The sequence below is a fragment of the Coregonus lavaretus genome (genome assembly GCF_964263955.1).
Source record: "Coregonus lavaretus genome assembly, chromosome: 4".
Taxonomy (NCBI): Eukaryota; Metazoa; Chordata; class Actinopteri; order Salmoniformes; family Salmonidae; genus Coregonus; species Coregonus lavaretus.
Window position 1 is genome coordinate 5,881,759 of NC_139991.1, and position 13,103 is coordinate 5,894,861.

Below are 13,103 nucleotides of genomic sequence, written 5' to 3' on the forward strand. Positions count from 1 at the left end.
TGATAATTGAAAATAATGCCACATCACATACTGTAACAAGGCTGGCACCAATACAAAAGGCAGAGAATGGCTCCCTCTGGCACCAATACAAAAGGCAGAGAATGGCTCCCTCTGGCACCAATACAAAAGGCAGAGAATGGCTCCCTCTGGTGTGTATCTGTGGTTAGTACAGCTGATGTGTTACATCTAATACATTTAAGTATTAATGTGGAGATGCTCTATTTTTTTTGGTATTCTCACTGTCAGTTGTTCACAGAATAAAAAGGGAGACCATATTTTTCATGATTTATTTAACTTCAATATTGTATACATACAAAGTATCTAGAAAGCTACAAAATATCTACCACTTTATCAAGAAGGCATCAAAATGTTACGGAGCAAAGACAAGACCATATGCAGTAGAGAACACATACGCATAGCAGGTTTTCTTTTCTGTCCCTTGCTCCAATGCTTTACTGTCATGGATATGAAAAGATATCACACTTCTGTACCAAGAAAAGCCAGGATATATAATTTTATACAAAGCACCTTTTTACAAAAAAAATCTCTGCACACAAACCCAATAGTTTTTTTATGATACTATCTGAACTATGGAAAAGTTCACTTTAAAGCCAACATCTTAAAATGGTAATAACGAACAAAAAAGGTACCAGTACCTACATTTAGACGAAATTACAAACAAATAACAACAAGAGCTAAACTGCTGATATGTTTGTGTCGAGATTCCGTTACACATCCATACTTTATGTCCATTTTGTTCAGAGTGTCCTCTAGACAATTCATCTGATCAAAGGCAACAGTCTTCTGGTCCCCAGAGACGTGGGAGGTACAGTCAACTGTTCCAGCCTGGAACTGACATGTCAAATGTACCAGCAGTGTAGCAGTAACAGCATCACCACCCTCTTGGGGCTTGGAATATACCCAAAACGTCATCACAAACCATTGTATACATGTAGAACAGTAAAACAGGAACACCTCAGTAAGTCATTTATAAACATGAACTAGTACACAGGGCAAAATGGGAGATAAAACAGTTAACAAAGAAAATATATGCCTACTGAACTCCAGTCTCCATAGGGCTGTAGCAAAAATACTGAGCAATTGAACCAACTTTGTCTGTATCCACCAGAATCTTTTTCTGCAATGATTCAGAATAAGATATTCCCATAAATAATTTAGTAAGAATCAGGAAACATGTATCTCTTCTTAAGGTAAAGTTGTAAGCCTATGTGACTTCACAGCTGCTGGAACGAGTCACCATCCTCCATTCTATCAGTTGCTGTCTGGTCAAACAGGCCTTTCACAGACTATAACTTTACACACATGAGTAGTACAGGTACTCTTCTTAACAGATCATTTCTTAAAACCAAATTATATTAATATATAATTTATTTGACCATGGATCGACTCACTCACTCACTGTCCCTTGTTATCTATTACAAACCTTCAGCAAGGCAATGTGGTGATTGGTTTCATTACATCTCTTTTTGGTTTAGCAACGCTTAATTCATAATTATTTTGTATTTTCAGAGCTGGAGATTCTAAACCAAAGGCACTTCCATGTTACAGTGCAGGACATGACTAGAGATCGTATCTCTGTATTTTTGGTCTTTCAGAACAGGAAAGGCAAAGTCAGTTCTTATTTATGTTAAAAAGTAACTCAGTTTAACTCGTGTGTGTGGTAAAATTTTGTACCAATATGTATATTGGCGAGTGATTTTATATGTTAAATGTTTATATGTTAAAAACAAAATACATTCTTAAAAGTGAACCAAGGCCAGTTTGACACCATACACTAAGGCACTGTACACTGTTACACTTTGGCAGATTGTACTGTAGTAGAATTCCTACAAAATGTGAAAATTAGTCACCCAGTTTAGGAAAAAGATCACAGCTTTAGTGGCATCTTTTGGAATTCACACGTCCGTAACATGTTTAAGGCTCGGAATTGGTGTAGGCCACAGACTCATGGGGTGGTGTGAACGTAAAGGCAGCAACACTGGCTAGGACTTAGTAGAAATTACACTGCAATGACCAGAACAAATGAAAGAAAATCAGAGATTGTAGAAATTACACTGCAATGACCAGAAAAAATGAAAGAAAATCAGAGATTGTAGAAATTACACTGCAATGACCAGAAAAAATGAAAGAAAATCAGAGATTGTAGAAATTACACTGAAATGACCAGAACAAATTAAAGAAAATCAGAGATTGAAAAAATGCATAATCTGTTCAGAGGCAATTAAACTGCATACTTAACACAGCCCACTGTCTAAGAAGTGATCCATTTTCTCACGATTATTTCAGGATATCCTAAAACCTTAAACCACACATCTGAAAGAAAAACATAAAAGTTAAAATTGTCATGTCCTAGAAGGGGAACCAAGTGCTTAGGACAAGGTGACAGTCCACTCAGAGTAGCTAAAGTAGTGCTTTCATGTTTTTAGAATCAAAACCATTTTAATGACCGTCTTCTCAGAAGAGAGGGACTCGTTTGTAACGTAGGACATTGGAACAGGATAGATGTATGGTTTCCTTATTGCAATGTAAGACTTGTAAGCCCTGTCTGAGGCAGAGACACAGGTTGAACTAGGCGTCTGTTGTGTAATCACAGTGCATTCATTCTGCTGTTAGTGTCTAAGACGTGGATTGTCCACAGGGATCGGTATCTTATTTCCCTGAAAAAAACAGATGTTTTTGTAAAGCAATAACTTCACTATTATGATGCCCACAATCACTTGCCTTCGACTAACTTTCGTGTAGCAATTTTATTATCCCCAAAATGTTTATTTAAAAAAAAAAATGCTTTTCTTTGGAAAACCTATTGGTCAAGTATATATGTACGGTTTGTATATCTATACCACAGGAGGCTGCTGAGGGAAGAACGGCTCATAATAATGTCCGGAACGGAGCAAATGGAATGGCATCAAACACCTGGAAACCATGTGTTTGATGTATTTGATACAATTGCACTTATTCCACTCCAGTCGTTATCACGAGCCTGTCCTCCCCAATTAAGATGCCACCAACCTCCTGTGACCTATACACTCACAAATCAACTACAGACAGTAGTTTACAGAACCCATGGGGAAAAAACTAACATCTTTCTAGTGTTTTCTTAGTGTACATTACAAGTTCAAAGCAGAAAAAGACAACATACACATGTCTGTTGACCAAATGAAACCCAACCAACAGATTCCTTACATACTGCCACTTTTATATGTACATCCTACAAACAAAGATTGACTCGCCATCCTTAAAATGAAGAATTTCTCCTGTATCAAAACGTAGAACAACTGTACCGCAATTCACAGCTGCAGTCAAACATCAAATACATACATTAATATACAAAGAAATGAATGACAATAAGCTTCACCCAAAATGTGACCGAAAAGCAGTGTATGTGTGATTTTCAGCTAGAGGCACTGCCACTTTGTTTTGAGGTTCTTTAGTCTATGTAAAGGGAGGATTCAGGGGGTTTAGGAGTCTCATTCCTTCACCAGTCGGTAGATATGATGCTGCGCACCGTGCTCGCTGTTCGACACTTCAAACACACACGCCATACACAGCAGAGTCTCCTGTGTGTCCCTGTTCGTCACCACCTGGAAGAGACGGAGACATCATGTTAGTCATTCGGACTTAACGCAATCCCACTCCATGTAATGCAATGAGCAGTCTCTGGAGAGGAATCTGAGTCTCAGGAAAATGACTTTCCGATGTAAAAAGGCCCACGGACAGATGTCAATCAGAAAACAGTGTGACAAAAACAAGTCAATTTGGAAAATCTAAGGAATTTAAAGGAGCGGGTGAAAAATATGAAACAGACAAAACCAGGGCAGTGTTGAGAGTGCACACCAACACAAGCATTAAAAATAGCTCTCTCTGCAGTGGAGAATAGGACTTTAAGCCCCCATGTGATGGCTAATAACAGGGGTCCCCATCCGCTCTGATCTCCCCCTCCCCTCCTCCTCCCTGCAGATAATGAGGCTCCTCACACTGCGTTCCATCCCCTGTGGAATGCGAGGAATGCAGGAGCAGGGAGCAAGGCTCATCTCAGGCCCCAGTCAGAGCTCCTCTTTTCAGGCTCGCTGGAGCCAAAGGAGCCCAGCAGAAAGCCAGGATAAAGGAGAGGGAGGGTCCTAGCCACAGGTTAGAGTAGTGAGAGACTGGCTTTTGTAATTGGCTGCTTTAGGAAGCAGTAATAGGACATACAGGACACGACAGGACATAACGCTTACCAATAGGATGGTGAAGTTCTCCAGGACACTGTTCATCATGTATTTTTCAGGCAGGTGTTTGAGCTTGTGGATAAAGTTGATCATGTATTCACACATGGGAGACCGGCTTATCCTGTACACAAAGCGTCCGTTTTCAAACCGGGCATACTCCGTCTGGGGAGAGAGAACCAACATCCAGAAATGTGTGACACATACTGTATACCTTCCCTATATCAGCATCGAACATGTCACCCTCCCTAGGAGAGGGGGTGACCTTGACAATTTATTGTTAAAACGAGAGGCCGCCTGGATCTTTAATTTAAAGGCCCTTGCTCCCTTCGGTCTCATCGTAGAGTTTGATCTGAAGCCGTTCCTGTGAAAATTGTGTTTTTGCTATCCATTGTAAATAATGTGTTTGTAGGCATATATGCTGTAGACCAATTGTATCTATGATCGTATGTAATCCATTCATCTTATATGTTCTTCTGATATTTGTACATCGACAAATAAAATCATGCCACAGCTGGCCATGATTACAGACACCTGTGTGTCCTTCCAAACGATATAAACTAGTGACCCGCAGTGTTTGTCATTATACCCTGATGAAGACAGCTTGGTGATAAACGTTGGTAATCAATGATTGCATCTGAACTCCTAGTATGCTGCTCTCCTTTTCTTTTTGAAGTGTTCTACTCTGCTAGCCAGCACCTCACCTAACCAGGTGTTCTACACTGCTAGCCAGCACCTCACCTAACCAGGTGTTCTACACTGCTAGCCAGCACCTCACCTAACCAGGTGTTCTACTCACCTAACCAGGCGTTCTACTCTGCTAGCCAGCACCTCACCTAACCAGGTGTTCTACTACGCTAGCCAGCACCTCACCTAACCAGGTGTTCTACTCCGCTAGCCAGCACCTCACCTAACCAGGTGTTCTACTCCGCTAGCCAGCACCTCACCTAACCAGGTGTTCTACTCCGCTAGCCAGCACCTCACCTAACCAGGTGTTCTACTCCGCTAGCCAGCACCTCACCTAACCAGGTGTTCTACTCTGCTAGCCAGCACCTCACCTAACCAGGTGTTCTACTCTGCTAGCCAGCACCTCACCTAACCAGGTGTTCTACTCTGCTAGCCAGCACCTCACCTAACCAGGTGTTCTACTCTGCTAGCCAGCACCTCACCTAACCAGGTGTTCTACTCTGCTAGCCAGCACCTCACCTAACCAGGTGTTCTACTCTGCTAGCCAGCACCTCACCTAACCAGGTGTTCTACTCTGCTAGCCAGCACCTCACCTAACCAGGTGTTCTACTCTGCTAGCCAGCACCTCACCCAACCAGGTGTTCTACTCTGCTAGCCAGCACCTCACCTAACCAGGTGTTCTACTCCGCTAGCCAGCACCTCACCTAACCAGGTGTGCGCTTCTTCCGCCTCCACATATACTGATATCAACATGTTTTGTTTTTTTAACAATAAGACTGATTGAGTACCCACCTCCACCTTCTCGACCACCTGCTTGCCAAAGGAGCACACCTTAGTTGAGCAGGTGATTGTCATGTTCTCAGAGCTCTCATACTGACTGGTCACTCCATAGAAAGACCCCGCTTCATCCTCTATGTTGCAGTTCAAGTCAGCCTGGGAACCACAAATAACACAATATTAGTCGTTGGTAAGACAGAAATGTGTCTCATTTGTTCATCCATATGAGGTGAGAGAAATGTGTTTTAGCAAAAAAAATTGCCATCATCACAATACTGCCCTCTAGTGAGAGAGCAATCAGATGAAGATTTAAAGGGATGCAGAACAGAGTTGTATGTAAATGCACCATGCAATGGAAAATTGTTAGTGTAGATTGAAAGTCGTCATTTATCTCAAATAAATAACGACCTAAACCTGCAAATATATTACCATCTAGCTGGGCATCAGTGATCACGTGAATGGACATTCTTAAATAAATAACACACTTCTTAGCCACCTCTGAATGACTATGTAAATGTAATCCATATTTGGAACTAGATTATAAAGGAGATTAAATGAAGTTATGTTAAGGGAATGATTCATGCTAGTGAAAAGGAGCAGTTCTCCGAGGGCAGCTCTCCAGGCCCAGGACATCATGTTCATTATGGGGACAAAAAGAGCACATCTCCTTCTATAGCATCCTCCTCCTTCATTAGTCAAAGCAGTTACACTTTAATTATTGTGCAGATTGTGCCTTTCATTTGAAATTCAGATTGGCCGGTCACTTCAAAAGGAATTTGAGCGGGCTGTTCTGGCTGCGATGGCGAGCCCCACTTTGTTGGCTGCCGCTAGTTAGCATTTTCCATTGGGGTAAAATACATGCAATGTTTAAACAGCCATTAAGAGTGTAACCAGGTCACTCCATTGTTTTTAGATATTACACTGAATTAGCGAGCCCTTTGATCACAAGCTCTCCTGCTATGCGAGGCCAAATATAGCAACATGCATTCTGCAGCCATCTACAGTGTTTAGCCTCTGATTAAACCCACTGGAGATTAAACCAAACAAATCCTGTTTTCTCTGGGTTGTAAAACAGGAAATGCTTTATTCCACAGAAACAACATGAGAAATGATATACAATATATCTTTATGGAGATACTAATGTAGAACAAAATGCATAAAATACTCACCAGTTTCATTTCACAAGCTAATTAATAGTAAGTAATTCTGTGAACATATTTGGTTAAATATCTGTGAGTTTATTTTTCTTTCCACAATACAGTGTCTTCTCCATATCTTTTCTTTACCTCTTTCTCATACAAACACACAGGCCTACTGTTCACACTCAAGTGCTATTCAGTCACCAGACCAGTGCCGATACTTAGCAACATGACACTCACCCAAAATTTTATGAGGAAGAAGGAATTCTGGGGACCCTTGCCAAAGAGCTCCTTCAGTCCTCCTTTCTTTTCAGGGAATTTGTCATAAATCTGACGAATGTCCACTGACTCAAGCAAGGCATCGCTGTAGGAGTGGTTCGTCTGTCCGATGTGCACAAAGAGGTGCTTGTTGTACTGAAAGACAGTAAACAGGAGGATCTTACAGGGCTAATATCAAAAAGACACATTTGTAAAACATAAAAAAATGCTTTTGAGTATTGATCTCTCATGCAGAAGTTGCAGTTTTATTGCTGTTCTGTTTTCAATAACTGTAGAACATCTGGCTGACTGAGATCCTCAGAAAAACTATTGTAATTTACAGTACCAGTCAGTCTATTCTCCATGGGTTATGAGATATAAAAATATAGATAAGATATATAGTCATAAGACAAAAAGGAGGAATGCCAGCAAATCCGGGAATATCTTCACAATTATATCTGTACTATTGTCCTAATGCTCTTGTTGTGAGAGAATCAAATCTTATCATGAGGGTTATTTCAAAGTCACTGTTGCCCTTTACTTCAGTACCAGAGTGCTGCATGGCCTCTCCAGCCTAGCCTTCAGGCCATGTAACCATCTCAAATATTCAGCTAAATGCAAGATTAATGGCTGTTGTCATGCGATATCAATAGCAAAATAAAATTCTCGGGGGAATGCAGACAAACCAAGACAGATCGCTCACGTCCAAACCAAACAATAAAGAATGTGAGGCATGAGTTTAGGGCTGCTGGTCTGTGTGCCTTTTCACATGATGTGACATGGGTCTGTGGGCCCTTACTTTCCCTATTCCCAGTGTTCTGTGTGTGTGTAAGGTCGGTCAGAACTAGTGAAGGGAATTCAATCTAGTGTGTGCATTCATTCTCGTCTCTTTGATCCTCGGCAGTGTGCAGCTAGACCCTCTGTGTGTTGAGAGGGGGCCAGAACTGGGTGATAAGAGCTGGAAATGACTGACAGCTATGTCTCATGAGAGTGACCACGAATACGGACAATACCCTCCCTATCTTGACATGCTTTTACATGCTTTCATGAAAAAGAAGAGCTATAAGAGCTTGCCGGTATTTTTTCCCTCAACATTAAAACCCCATAAAAAACCTGAGGTAGTGCCATTCTGGATACAGTGAATAGGTCAGTGGCAGTGTGTAGTGGTGTAGTGTGGTGATGAGTAGCCTGGTAGAGTGGTACATACAAGATACATATAATACATATGCAGAGTGGGTGATGAGTAGCGGCAGGTAGCTTAGTGGTTAAGAGCGTTGGGCCAGTAACCAAAAGGTTGCTGGTTCGAATCCCCGAGCCGACTAGGTGAAAAATCTGTCTGTGCCCTTGAGCAAGGCACTTAACCCTAATTGCTCCAGCAAGTTGCTCTGGATAAGAGCATCTGTTAAATGACACATAAATGTAAATGAGTATGGGGCTCTGATACTCACTGAGTCTTGGTCTCTCTGCTGCTCCAGGAAGGCAGAGAACTCCACCAGCCGGAGCTTGGATGTTCCGATGGAGCGGCCATGCCACGCTGGGACTGTGGGGGCTGGGGCTGACGTGGGCTCATAGCCTGCATCACAACCACCATGAGTAACACTCAGATGACACAACTCTCTCTCTGAGATATCATCAAATTGAGTTTTATCTCCATAACTTATTATAATGTCTGATTTTAAACAACGCTATAGGTCTACTTATTAAGACAAATTTAGGAAAAAGGAAATTGGTTGTAAGCATGAGTGAAAGCCTTACTTGAAATCGTTGTTGTTACTGCCGGCTGGATGGGATATGCTTGTTGGGTGAACGGCTTGATGCTAAAACAGAGGGAGGAGCCCATTAAAAAAATGCAATGGTCTGGAACTTCTACAGAGCAACATATTGAACATATTACTACTGACAAACAGCGAGGAAGAAAGAAGGCTGACTGAAGTATTTGTATCTCTGGAACATATAGATCCTTCAACTGCTGCAACCACAAAGAAAATATTGGCGAGTACGTGACAAGGAGAGCGACAGAGATGGAGAGAGTGAGAGGAACAGCAAGAGGGTGACAGAGAGAAACAGAGATGGAGAGAGAAATAGAAAACAGTCACGTTGCATGTTTTCTGAGAATAGAACACGATACTCACTCTTGTGATGATCCAGGTTGGGCTGTCGATATCATGCCCTGCCAAAACTAGAGAATTAGATAAATCAATGCACAACAAAACATCCAAACACAAATCCCAAAAAAATACTTCCAAGCAGCACAATTAATACATGTAGTTATCTCGACTAGCATTCGTTTTGATTGTGTGCTTATCAGATGTGGTCAGTTTCCATAAAGCCCTGATGTGTGTAATGTGATTTGGATGGGACGTCAGTTGTGTTGGCTCTGTGGTGTGTTGGTCTGAGTGGACCGATAGTGAGTTGCCGGCAGGCCTCTTACCCCTGCCGCTCCGGGGAAGGCTGGGCGCGGGATGCCTGGCAGGCCCAGCTTGTTGTGGATGGCAGTGGCAGAGACGATCTGAGCCGAGGACATGGAGGCCATGCTCTGGAGGGCTTTGTCCTTCACGGTCTGATCCTTCAACGGCAGTCACAAAAGGCTTAGCACTCACAGAGGGCAAGATGGGGGACATAGAACAGTGATAACAACAGCCACGCTTCTAAACACACATCATCGCCTCCAACAATGACGGACAGCATGCATGTTAAAAGCAAACATATTGTGGCAGCCATTAAAGAAGTGGATTGTTTAAAAGGAATGTGCCACAGAGTAAAGTGAGAATTGAATTACTGTTTAAAATGGTAAGTGTGGGTATTCACTTAATAAAAGCAAGTTTCCTCGATGACTAATCTATCACTAACACACTTCCTACCATATATAATAGGTAATATATTGGAGTGAGTAATAATAAATCCTTTCTCTGCTATTCCTTGAATATAACATAATTCAATAGTTCTTATGTCAAGGATGGATTTGTCTGCCTGCCAGAACACAGTTAACCATACAAAGAGAATTACTAAAGTAAGTCAGAAGGACGAAAGCTTTGGTTAAGAGTTCCTTTCATGGCTCCTCTCACTACATCCCTCCACTCTTCTCCTTATGAGAAAGGCTTCAGCTCAATACAGTACATGAGGACTACTCTCAGCCTTTGCATATCAGAAATGTAATGTTGATATCAAGAAAGATTTAATCGATAGCAGGAGTAGGGAGTTAGTGTCTGAGGGAACGGTGGAGAAAAACTCACTTGCATCAGTTCCACTCAGAGGTCTACTGTATACCATCCAGCTAAACCCTATCTATTGCATTCCTTTTCTACTGGGTGTTAACGCAGCAGCAGCACAAACACACAGAAATGTCGTTTCTTATCCCAACACAAGTAGAGTACTTAGCAGTATACAGTATGTCTTCTGACCCATCCCTACAGAACTAGGATCCCCATGAGAACACATGCAGAAGCTGAGGGTCAGCATGCTGGCAAGAGCTGTACAGTATCTGTAGGTGGAGTGGTGTGAAGCTATGATAGAGGCCCACAGACTAGACAGTCACTGGGCTGCAGCAGCAGCTATGGTACTATAGCAGAAGCAAAGATACTCAACCAACTGACAGGTCTGGCAAGAGCAGAGCCAGGAGCTTGGACGGATAATTTATACTTACCATGCTTGTAACCTGAATGCAAACAAACAAGGTTTTATTGTAATTTTATAATCCCTCTGGACAACAATCCTGCAATAGCAAGATGTAACAATTTATGTTTTATCAATCACCATTTTGATTTCAATGACCCAACACACAATACCTTGATAACAAAGAGCATTTATAGAAATCACTTCAATCAATTTGACAATGAAGGTTTCAGTTAATCCAATTTGATTAATCCAATTTCACATAATGCTTGTAAAATTATATGATTTCAATTGAATCATATATATAATATCCTTTGGTCATAACAAACATTTTTGAAAACCCGGACTGACAAAATACCATTGTTAAATGGTATAAAATATTAAAATGTGTATTCAAATAAAACTGCAGTTTCAAGTATTTATGCCATGTCCTCTGTCAAAACATTACACTGAAAGAAAGTGTTGGTACAGGAACCTCAAGAGTAATTAATCAACTAGCACTGCTGTCACATTGAAACTTGGATACGTCAATTAATAATAATGTGGGGTGGGACATTTTGGAGAATGTGGTGGACTTGGAATGTCTGAGGATTTGATCACTATGGTCAGCTATGGTTTGAGAGAAGTAGCACAGAGAATGGCACCATAATGACTGTCATTTCACTCAACATGTCTCAGATAAGAAAAGAGACAGAGCAGATTTACAGCGATGTTCCCTGTAAATGGAGGGGGGCGAATGCCTTTCTCTTTGCTGCTGATCTCTAATTTGCTTTAGATGAGAGTAGACAGAGACCCATACAAAAGATGGCTGTTTTAACTCAGACAGCCGCACTGTGCCTGAAAGACCAGGCATTCACAGCTGGCTGATACACACACACACACACACACACACACACACACACACACACACTAATGAGGGGTCATTAATCCATCTGAACACTGGGAACAGGGGAAAAGTGTGAAAGTCAAAAGATGTAGTCATCCCCTCATAAAGATAAGAAAGAAAGAAATCTGGCAACCCTTAAGGTCTTTAAACACACATACATTACCAAATGACCCTTGTAAAAATGCTTTGAATTACAGGTACATTTATGACAAGATTACACCTTTCACAATAAAAAAAAATTCAGAAGACATTTTGGAAAGGGTATATTTGGTGTTAGCCCATGATTTTCAACACATTACTATTGGTAAAATGAGTCACAGAGGAAGAATGTAATAGGACAGCTACACACAGAGAAAGGAAGGCAACTGATAGCCATGTCAATGTGATAGCTTAGAGTTATCAATATGGAGGGAGTGCGCAACAGCAGAGAGGGCAGATGAGATGCTGCTTCCTCATGGTCTTAACTCAGCACTGACAGGGGAAGATGATTAGGTTAAAACAGCAAAATAAAGAGGCAAAGGTTTTTTCATAGACCACCCTTAGTCTTTGAACCTAAACCCTTTTAACATGCAGCACATCAGTGGCTGATACTGTGTCTGCTTATGACATGTAAACAGACTTCTGCTGATGACCTCTGAACTCCAGCTCTCAGCCACTCACCAACAGCCAATGCATCTTGCCAACATGCTTTCCCACATACAGTACAGATAACACCAGTACCAACCTCTGATTCTGGTTCACATTGTCATGCCAAACAGAAAGAAAGGAGCAACAAAGTCTACGAACTATGAGTACATTTGCTTTGAGGGATTTAGAAGGATCCAATGTGGTTGGGCTCATTTTCATTTAACTGTAGAAAATGCTGACATTGCCTTTAGGATGTCTGGGCTAACATTAACATATTTTTCTTGGCAAAAATTACAGAAGAAAGTGAAATTCTTTAAGCTCTTTTTGAGCGTGTCCACTCTGAGCTCTGTGGAACAGATTTAGAATATTTGCGAGCCTTGCTCTCATGAGAATATTGAATTTCTCATTCACATTATATCTAACACTTTGCTATTTTCAGACTTGCATTACGGACACTAGTAATAACTATATTGTATATTTTTCACAAACGTAAAATAGATTCTTAAGAATTTAAACAGATCCTTACAATTGTTTTCAAAGCAAATGCACTTATTGTTCAATGACAATAAAGAAAATAGAAATAAAACACTTGTGTGTGTGTGTGTGTGTGTGTGTGTGTGTGTGTGTGTGTGTGTGTGTGTGTGTGGGGGGGGGGGGTTATTTTATGAATTCTAATCATAAGCAGGGGATCTAGGCTACGGGAATCAGAGCGTCAGGCATTCACTCTGTCACCACGGGAAACAGGAAGTAAGACGACGCACAGCAACCACAAGCCCAAAAGCAGAAAAGCGCATACCTTTAGCTTGGAATGAAACTCACGAGATTTCCTTCTGGCAAGAACCTGAATGTGACTAGACACCTGCGGGGTAGGAGAGGGGAGGAAAACAAAGG

General features: G+C 41.4%; 1 protein-coding gene across 3 annotated transcripts in view; it reads right to left on the reverse strand.

Annotated features, from left to right (window-relative positions):
* Nucleotides 1–273: 273 nt before the first annotated feature.
* Nucleotides 274–13,103, reverse strand: part of LOC311128438 (transcriptional enhancer factor TEF-1) — a 51,154-nt gene continuing 38,324 nt past the window's right edge. For 2 of the 3 annotated variants that reach the window (XM_084160576.1, XM_084160575.1), the window contains 9 exons: nt 13,009–13,071; nt 9,519–9,653; nt 9,220–9,266; nt 8,843–8,904; nt 8,536–8,660; nt 7,070–7,243; nt 5,706–5,846; nt 4,239–4,391; nt 274–3,602 (listed from right to left, as the gene is read on the reverse strand). In XM_084160576.1, coding sequence (XP_084016702.1) covers nt 3,489–3,602; nt 4,239–4,391; nt 5,706–5,846; nt 7,070–7,243; nt 8,536–8,660; nt 8,843–8,904; nt 9,220–9,266; nt 9,519–9,653; nt 13,009–13,071 — 1,014 coding nt within the window. In that variant the 3' untranslated portion in view covers nt 274–3,488. Of the gene's footprint in view, nt 3,603–4,238; nt 4,392–5,705; nt 5,847–7,069; nt 7,244–8,535; nt 8,661–8,842; nt 8,905–9,219; nt 9,267–9,518; nt 9,654–10,730; nt 10,743–13,008; nt 13,072–13,103 lie in introns of all 3 variants that reach the window. The other variant, XM_084160574.1, reaches the window with a different exon arrangement.